Raw genomic sequence first — 9,457 nt, forward strand, 5'->3', positions numbered from 1 at the left:
ATATATATATATATATATATGTATATATATATATATATATGTACACACACACACATTTTTTTACCCAACTACCCAAAACATTAATTTAAATATAGGCTCAGTTTTATTAGCAGAATCTTGACTGTGAGACTGCGGTGGACTGTGTCGTGTGAATTTATTCTTCCCTCGCTGTGTTCTTGTTGGAATCAGGGTTGGGGGCAGGGTCCATTGTAGACATTTTCATTGAAAAAGTCATGTGAATTCCAGGTTCCCCCTCGTTTCCCTAAGCGCCTGATGTCACATTTGCATGCGTGATTTGACATGAACTATCAGCTCAGTCAGAACATCAGACCAGTTTCACCCACTATTCCTCTCGTTGAATTTCCCCATCGACTCCCATTAGTCAATGTAATTGCCATTCCACACTTGAGACCTGGATGGCAAGATATGTAACGATATTAGCATGCTGTTTGTTTTTTGCATTTCATTTAACTGAATCTTTGTCCCAGTAAACCTTATTAATATTGCTCGCAAAATTGATTTAAAGTGGAAATATGTGTTGTGTGAAAATAGAAATGATTGCACTTACATGATCAGAATGCTAACAGACAATTACATGCACTATTTACTTCTATATATATCTTCAGAGAAGACTCAAAACTGAGTAAAGATTTGTTACTCTCCACTGAAATATTCCCTGGATATGATCATCATAGAGTTAAATGCTCAGAGACAGCTTGGCTGTGCAGTCAGATGAAAGAGCGTTAAGCCTACGGGACGCAAAAGCAAACAGAGCTCGCTAAAAGTGCTTAACGCAGATTCCACCCGCACACAACGTCCAAATGACTCAGCCCTGGTGTCATGGCAACGGGACACAATGGAACCCACCCCCCAAAGTTTTCAGTTTTTTTCAGACAGTGGCCTGAGAGCGAGGCAGATTCAGACTGGATGGATGGAAGGAGGGAAAATAGATGAGTAACCTCCCCCATATACTCCCGTCTGTACCATGCACCAGTTATATTCACTCCAGACAGGAGGAGGGACGCAAGTAACACTCCAGTGCACATCTTTGGGAGGGCCAGATAACCGAAAATGACCACAACACTACACTAATGCTTAAAAAGAGTGCCAGGAATTTGTGTCAGCATAAAACAGATAAAGCATAAAACAAAAGTAAACCAGAAGACGATATGATACACTCTTAAAAATAAATGTTCCAAAGGGTGTTTTGCCATACACTCTTAAAAATTATGGTTCTTTATTGGCATCTTTGGTTCCATGAAGAAACTTTAACATCCATGAAACATTTCTATTCTGCAAAAGGTTCTTTAATATGGAAAAGGGTTTTTAGATTATTGAAATATTCTTAACTCTAAGAAAATGTGGTTCTTTTGTGAACTGTTAACTGAAAGGATCTTTGAGGAACCAGAAAATGGTTCTTCTATGGCATCGCTGTGAAACCCCCCTTTTGGAACCTTTATTTTTAAGAGTGTAGAACTATCTTGGTTCCTCAAACCACCTTTCAGTGTTTTTTATTCTAAGTGTGAAGAACATTTCATTAATCTAAAGAACCTTTTTGTGGAATGGAAAGGTTCCATGGATCTTCATGGAACGATAGATAACAATAACCTTTATTTTTAAGAAATAAAAATATTATATCTTGTAAACAATAAAATGAGCACTCAGGGATTAACAAAGTGTTTTTCTTTCAAATCTAAACCGTTTTTTTTTAAAATACATTTTTTATGAATTAGTCACCGCCAGAACACTAGAGTGTTGGGTGGTTGCTAGGGAGTTCTGAGTGGTTGCTAGGTGGCTGCTTACTGGTACAAGTCAAAAGAGCCCATCACTCCTTTTATATTACATTCTGGTCTCTAGATATAGCATTATTATAGAATTATTACAATTATTAATAATATTTTTGTTTTTATAGTGTGGATAAAAGCACGTGCATTTGCCTTGATTTACCTTATTGCAAAAATTAGACAAAAAAGAGGTAATAGAGCCACACACAACATCCAACCTGTTGCTCTTGACTCTAGCATATACTCGGCCAGTCTCAGAATAAAACACATCTTTTCTTGTGATTTCTGTAGGTATTGAGAAAGAGAGAAAACTCACCCCATTTGAACATCATCATGGTCAGTAAAACTGTCCCGGGGCATTTCAGATGCACTTTCCTGATCTCCATGGTGATGTGAAACAATCCAAACAAACCAAACTAGAAGTCCTTTAAGCTTAATGTCTCTTTGAGTCCTTCATAGTGGAGCAACCTTCAAATTAAAGCCTCTTGGGCAACATGAAACATCTGAGTTCCTGCATGATCTCGAAGTCTGCTCTGTTGAAATTCTCCACAGTCTCTTAATTCCTATAAGCGTCAGGACGTGTAGTTCATATAAAGTTCCTCTGTCCAGCATCGGAGCGGTCAGGCTGAGAGCAGTGGCTCATTGTACATGCAGTAATGAGACTAACTCTCTCATCCAATCCCACTGCGGTTTACCACACTAATCACCCTGAGAGGGGAGGGTCGGGAAACCAGAAGTGGACTTCAGCACCAGGATTCCTGCGCGCGTGTGTGTGTGTGTGTGTGGGGTGGGGTGGTGTACTACTTAGCTACACTTAGGAACAAAACTGTCTCTAGAACATATCTAAATCAGACAAAACATCCCATTGGGGACTTCCAGGGATGTCCTCAAGGATAAAAATTATTGTTCTTTTTTTTATTTTTTTTTAAATGCTATAATAACAAAGAAAACAGCTTAATGAAATGACAAAGATGTATAAATAGGTTTCTGTGAGGGTTAGCGTATAGACAATATAATTTACTAATATAAAAAGTATAAAAGTCAATGATATAAAAGCAAATGTGTTTGTATATGTGGGCAAACTCAAAACCAACAAAATATAATCACATTTATATATATTTTGTGTGGTTGCAAAACTATCATATCTTTTGCCTTTTTCACATTATATTCAAATGTATTGTTCACTGTACAAAAATCCTTCTGAGGTTGTAAATAAAACCAAGAATAAAACAGTTTTTCTACTTAAATTTTTTACATTTAATTCAAAGTTTTATTTGCCGTTTCTTTGTAATTAATTTCAGTTTCTGAATGTATAATTAAGTTAGCTGATTCATGTATGGGATTTTTATTCCTACATTTATTTTGTAAACTACAAATAAAATATGATTATATTTAAAATGCATTTCACACCTATAATTTGACATTTTTGTTGTCCTTTAAATTATCACAATTAATCATTTATTCATAACTGCATTTGCTCTTTTCTAAATCTTTTAGGAACATCTTTCTAGAGGCAATATAAACAGGCGGACATCAGACAATGACGGGTCACATAAGATTAACCACTGTAATGTAATGTTGGTAATTCAGAATTTGTTTTGTTAGAAAACACTAAACCCAGCAGGATATTTTCTTTCACATATCAAGACAATCAAAAAAACCTTTCCTAAGTGATTCCCTGCTGATTTTTTCCAACAGTGTATAATGAGCTGGTGAGATCTTTTATCCTGCTGAGTTCAGCAATCACACACTCCATTGGCATTAGTCATTCAAGGCTGCATTTCTTTATACTTACTAAACCAACAATGACCTGTTTTTATGAACTATGCAACTTGTTGATCCGACACCAGCCTCTGAATCATCTAAAAATATTCCAGAGAATATTTGGATTGAACTTTTCCTTATTGATTGTTTAAAGAGTTTGACTCAAAGCCAATGAATGAAAAACAACACACACACACACACACACACACACACACACACAGACAGAGAGAGAGAGAAAGCCCAAACACACACACACAGACAGAGAGAGAGAAAGCCCAAACAGACACACACACACACACACACACACAGAGAAAGCCCAAAGATTAGCATGGTGTTGTTTGGGTTCATTTTCTGTTGTTACTCCTGTTGTGTTACTGCCAGTCACTGTGATGTAAGATGTTATTGGTGTGTGCTGTGAGAATTTTTTTAATGTTTTGAAACAAATTCACTAAGCTTCTTATGTTAAGTATTAGTTTTGAAAAATTCAGTGCAGTCATTTAAAATAAAGCAATCATTAAATACGTGAACATAATGCACAGTTAATCATTTTCACAATATAAAAATAATGACCCTAATGTAATGCCTACTAAATAAATATGATACTAAATAAAATGCTTTTTTTTTTTAAATGATCCTTATTTTCATGTAATGTGATCTAAATGTATGAGTGTGTCTGCACAAGCTCTTGGAAGGTTCATCCTACAACATTTACCGATTACAAAAAGCACTACCATTTCTTGTATTTCTGACTCATCACACATTTTGTTTATTAGAGGAAATTTTCAGACTGTTTTGTTCTCAGATCCAGGAATAGCATGAAGTGTCCTATCTCTAAATGTTTGTGCACATTTGACCGCATGCTGACTTTCGAGCTTGTGACAGTGTGTCAATTCTGGCCTTGAGATATGGACAGAAGTTTCTCACATTCATTCACGTACATCTAGCATGTCTTAAAGCTGTCATTTACAAAGCCTAAATGTAGCTTTACAAGCTTACAACATCATCTCTGTGCTACGAGAAGATTGTCAAGACAAATCCATAAAGTTGAACGGTGCCAATGCAAACACATTTAGTCTCATACTGATTTAGCATCTCAACTCTGACTCTTAATATACTCTACACTTATGATATCTTAAAACTTGTACAAAAGAACACATTTTATAATAATATTTTATAATATATTGTTGTTTAGTCCTTTTTGGAGCTTGACAGCCTGAGTCCCTATTATATGGAAGAATGGAAGAAAGACTTCTATTCCACAGAAAAAAAATTAAGTCTTACAAGTTTGGAAGGACTTGAGGTGAGTTAATAATGACAGAGCATTAGTTTTTGCCAGAATGATTACTTTAACTCAATACTCTAAGATGTGCTTTAGTGGTTCTTGTACTGTATGGCTATCCTTGTATCCAAACCACTGTGTTCCCATTGATATCCAGTGCTACTTGTGAGATACTAATGAGATACCTGTGTTTATCTACAGCATTCTGATCTTTACGGCATGGCTTTCAGCTCTAAAGCCTAAATCGTGTTAGAACTGTAGATACATTTGAGTACATTTTAAATCTAAAACCATTAGTGTTGGCGACGTGATCTCGTGGACTGTGTACGACCGCACGTGACCCAAGATCAAATCATTCCTTGATCACCACCCGTCTCCCCATTTTTTCCTGTCATTTTTTTAGCAGTACAGTTGATAAAAGTGGCAAAAGCCCAAAATACAGTAGTAGTTTTTCAACAAAATGAAATGTAACAACATCTTCGGTTCCCCAAATACAAAGTGTGAACTGGTGGATGATGTAATCCGGATGTGTGCTGATTTAAGTGGATAAAATGGTCGAGTATCTGATAGGTTACCAGCTATACTGGATGTGGGCATTTAAGTGGCTCAGCAAATTGGATCTTTATGTTAGGCAGGTTTGAGAAAACAGGATTGTAGCTTGTTGCATCATGCGTTGTCATTGAGTCTGGCTGTGTAATGTTTACATTGGGGTTTTTGTCAACATATATGTACTACAAGTCAAACATATGTCAGAAAAATTTATGTTACCTGTATAATGAAAAAAAAAAAGACATTTAACATTCTATGATATAATGTTTTCCATGCTTCATCGCTATTTAGAGATGTTTGCTGATGTGTTTGTTAAGTTGACACCCTATGTAAATGATGCAGTAACCTAAACAGAAAAATGCAATTAATTTGTTTAATTTGGGATACTCATGATGAGCTCAGGATATGCATCTCCTTATGGAACTTTAATAAGGTTAAGATGCACTGAAATTACAATGAGTTACATTCACCACCAGAAGACTAATCAACAACCGCTAAACGACCATTGGGACTTCAAAACCATATGGCTGGAACAAAAGAGTGCACCCTCATTGCTGTAAGACCCCCCAAGACGTAACCCTAAGTGCACTAATAAACAGTAATCTGTAGCTGTCTGCATTACAACAGCACATGCACACCACTCTTGTAACCACAAGCAAGGCTTAGTACAGAACAATGAGTGTGATTGGATTATGAGTCGCAAATCTTTTTGACAGCTCACAGACCACGAGCACTTAACTGCACTGTCACATGTAATCACATGAAACTCTTTATACAGATTACACCTATACAGTATGAATGTATATATATATTTAATGCAGTATAGTAATTACAGAGCATTTTGTTTTCCTACAGCAAGTTGTATTTGGAATGAATTAAGGAAAACTCATGATTTCAAGATTAAAATCATACAACATTACAATCTATTTTGTGTGCTTACAAGTAATATGTTTATAGTGTCACGTTGAGATAAATATAAAAGACATTAAAGTGACTATATGATCAATGTATCAATATATATCTGCATAATTTGTTTTTCATTCTTTCTTTCATCAGAATAGTGGCCTTTGGATAAGTTACCACAAATTCCCAGCAGAGGGAAGTATACAGCAATATTCTTTTTTGATGTAAGTTTTATAACATCACAGTAATTGTGTAACTTATAAAGCGTTTTGAAACTGTACAGTGTGTGAATATGTCATAAAAATGTTTATAGTTTATAGTCATGTTTATAGTCATAAGATTGTCTCCTAAATATAGGCCTACAGTTGTATAGCCTAATAATCAATTAAGCATAATATTGCTATATAATATAGGTAGCCTAGTTGTAATAACCCATGATCTTTAAAAGATCTGTAGTGACATTTGAGTCACAGCCAATTTACATTTAATTTAGAAAATGTAAACAGTTTGATGCATTGTTTGAAATTAGTCATTTTGGTATGTTTTAGATTAACTGTAGGCCATTGTAGATAATTGATGGGATTGATAAAATATAATAATTATAAAGCAGCTGATGAAGTGAGGTTGTAAAACTGTAACTTTAGACATTTAATCAAACTATGAATCTAATGACAGAGCTGTATTTAGATGATTCACGTCCAAGAGCCACAAAGCAACTTACGTTAGTTATGTCACTGCTGTTAAGATCCAGAAAGTAGCTGCCATAGTTCATACGTTCAATTCTCTCTATTTCCAGTCTTCCGAGACCACAAAACAGCAATTATTTGAGGAACATGATGACTAAATTTAACTGATGACTCACAGACTTGTCTCAGTTCAAATTGCGACACGCGCAGTTGGTTTCCTCATAGCGCCATATAAGGAGAAAAAGGAGGTGGATAAAACCCTCCTGTTTGTCAAGCGAAATTTGAATATGCAAAAAATGTAACAACAACGTGCCACCATAAATGAGACACATAGGGTGAAAACAATTAAATATACTGAATTGCAATACAGTGTATGCACTTTTCCATGTCATTTAATAACAGATTGAGTGCGAATGTAAAAGCCATATAAAGTCACGGATCCTGCTCCGCCTGCTCTGCCGCCGGTGTTCTGACCAATAATGCTACATATCAGATTATGCTACCAACACTGTATTTATCCTACTGTAAGGGTAAGTTTAGGGTTGGGGTAGGTGTACATGTTAATAAAGCCTCACACCTTATTAATATCATGCTGGAAGCAAAATCTGATAGGTAGCACTTTTCGCTATCGAATTATGCTGTTTTAATGGGAGGTAGCAAAATCTGACAGGGTAGCACAAATCGACAGAACACCGGTAGTAACGCCTCCGTGAGGTAGAGGACTTTAAAATCCTTCACAGTAAAATGAAAGCAAAAGGAGAGGGACATTTAGAATGAGAGAAATAATATTGTAAGAAGCTTGACTTTCTTGCGCAAGACTCTGTGGTGCGAATCAAGTCTCAGGATGAGTTCACAAGGTTCTGAAGATCACAGGTAAGACCCCGGCTGAAGTCAAGCTTCATGTTTAAATACATTTCTCAACTTCTGTTAAGGTGATTTAACTGTCATGTTGTGTTCACAGTGCTGTCAAGATGCCCCGTGCGTTTGAGCCTTATAAGAAGCATAAAAACATGGGCAAATGTCTAATCATCAGTAATGAGCACTTCTGTGAGTATTAGCCTGTATTAGCCAGGTTGAAGTTGTCTCTGACCTGCTTCCAGTATTTGGAACTGTTCTTTGCTACATATCTACCCTTTTGAATGGCTAAAATAACTCTAATATTGAACCTAATGCTACTGTAACTCTATTCTGAATTTTAAATTCTCTAAGTGTTAACCCTAACCTTGATTCTTGCTGACTCCAGCTTTTCAGTTTTGAGCTCTTATACCACATCTGCTTACAGTCTTGAGTTCTTATTCATGTGATTTTTATCATGTAAGACAAGTCTTGTTTTGTGGCATTCCTCCTCGTATCCGTTCCTGAAAAATAACCCTCTAGTATTTTCCTGATCACTCTGTCAGGGTTTATTTTACGATAATGAATGTCTGACTGTAGCATTACATCCACTTTTACCTGGTTACTTGAAATGAATAAGTAGCGATGAGTTGAAATGGTTAAATGATTGTTTTTCAGTCAAAAGAAAAAAAAAACACTCAAATCAGTTATTGGGTTTAAATCAGTCTAATGAATCGTGCACTCACTGATTCTGTCAGTCATTATATTAACATCTGAATCATTCATTGAATTGAAAGTCATTCTTTTCAGTATTTTCAACTTCCTCAGTAGTTCTATTGGATCATCAATGGAATTGTTAAGTGGAGCTGGAACCAAAACCAGAAATGATAAATTCCTTACATATCCATTCCCTAGTTGCTTCTCTTTTTTTTCTCCAGGCTCACCACATTTGTGTAGAAAGGGCTGTTCAGTAGATGAAAACTTCCTGTCGAACACGTTCAAGTCCCTAGGTTTTCATGTATAGGTGGAGAAGAACCTGTCAGCTAATGAAATGATTGGTGCATTGAGGAAAGGTACAGTATGATGTCATTTCCAGTATTCTGGATGTGTTATTGTGCCTGTATGAACTTATAAACATGGTGTTTGTGCCTCAGTATCTAAGGAGAACCACACAGACAATTCCTGCTTTGTGTGTGTACTGATGAGCCATGGAGAGGAAGGAACAATCCTTGGATCGGATGAGCGCTGGATGCCTGTCAAAACTCTGACCTCTCTCATGACCTCTGACCTCTGCCCTAGTCTGCGGGACAAGCCAAAACTCTTCTTCCTACAGGTAGCTGTCACCTGCAAAAAGCATGGAGCATTTCATAACATTTTGTCTATTGTTTGACTATTTGTGGTTGTTTTGATTACATATTCAGGCCTGCAGGGGGCTGGAATATGACCCTGGTGTTGAGGCAGACAGTGTAGAAGCACCGGGGGAATTCTTTGGGATATCTGACGTTCCCGAGGCAGATTTTCTCTGCTGTTATTCCACAGTGGAAGGTTTGCATTGCACTGACATAGTTGCAGCACAGGTGGATTTACTGATTTTTATACTCTCTCCACAAGCACTCGTGTATTTAAAAACACATTTATTTCTCAACAGGGTACTACTC

General features: G+C 36.4%; 1 protein-coding gene and 1 long non-coding RNA gene across 2 annotated transcripts in view; one reads left to right on the plus strand and one right to left on the minus strand.

Annotated features, from left to right (window-relative positions):
- Positions 1-2,437, minus strand: part of LOC107720929 (protein crumbs homolog 2-like) — a 17,089-nt gene extending 14,652 nt beyond the window's left edge. Inside the window, exon 1 of the mRNA XM_016528761.1 lies at positions 2,101-2,437. Coding sequence (XP_016384247.1) covers positions 2,101-2,170 — 70 coding nt within the window. The 5' untranslated portion in view covers positions 2,171-2,437. The remainder of the gene's footprint in view (positions 1-2,100) is intronic.
- Positions 2,438-7,648: 5,211 nt separating this feature from the next.
- Positions 7,649-9,094, plus strand: LOC107720898 (uncharacterized). Its single transcript, XR_001637659.1, has 4 exons — positions 7,649-7,838; positions 7,927-8,012; positions 8,738-8,872; positions 8,954-9,094. It is a non-coding gene; the product is annotated as an uncharacterized LOC107720898 (long non-coding RNA).
- Positions 9,095-9,457: the final 363 nt, after the last annotated feature.

Source organism: Sinocyclocheilus rhinocerous, unplaced genomic scaffold (assembly GCF_001515625.1).
Source record: "Sinocyclocheilus rhinocerous isolate Xijiao unplaced genomic scaffold, SAMN03320098_v1.1 scaffold751, whole genome shotgun sequence".
In the NCBI taxonomy this organism is placed as follows: domain Eukaryota; kingdom Metazoa; phylum Chordata; class Actinopteri; order Cypriniformes; family Cyprinidae; genus Sinocyclocheilus; species Sinocyclocheilus rhinocerous.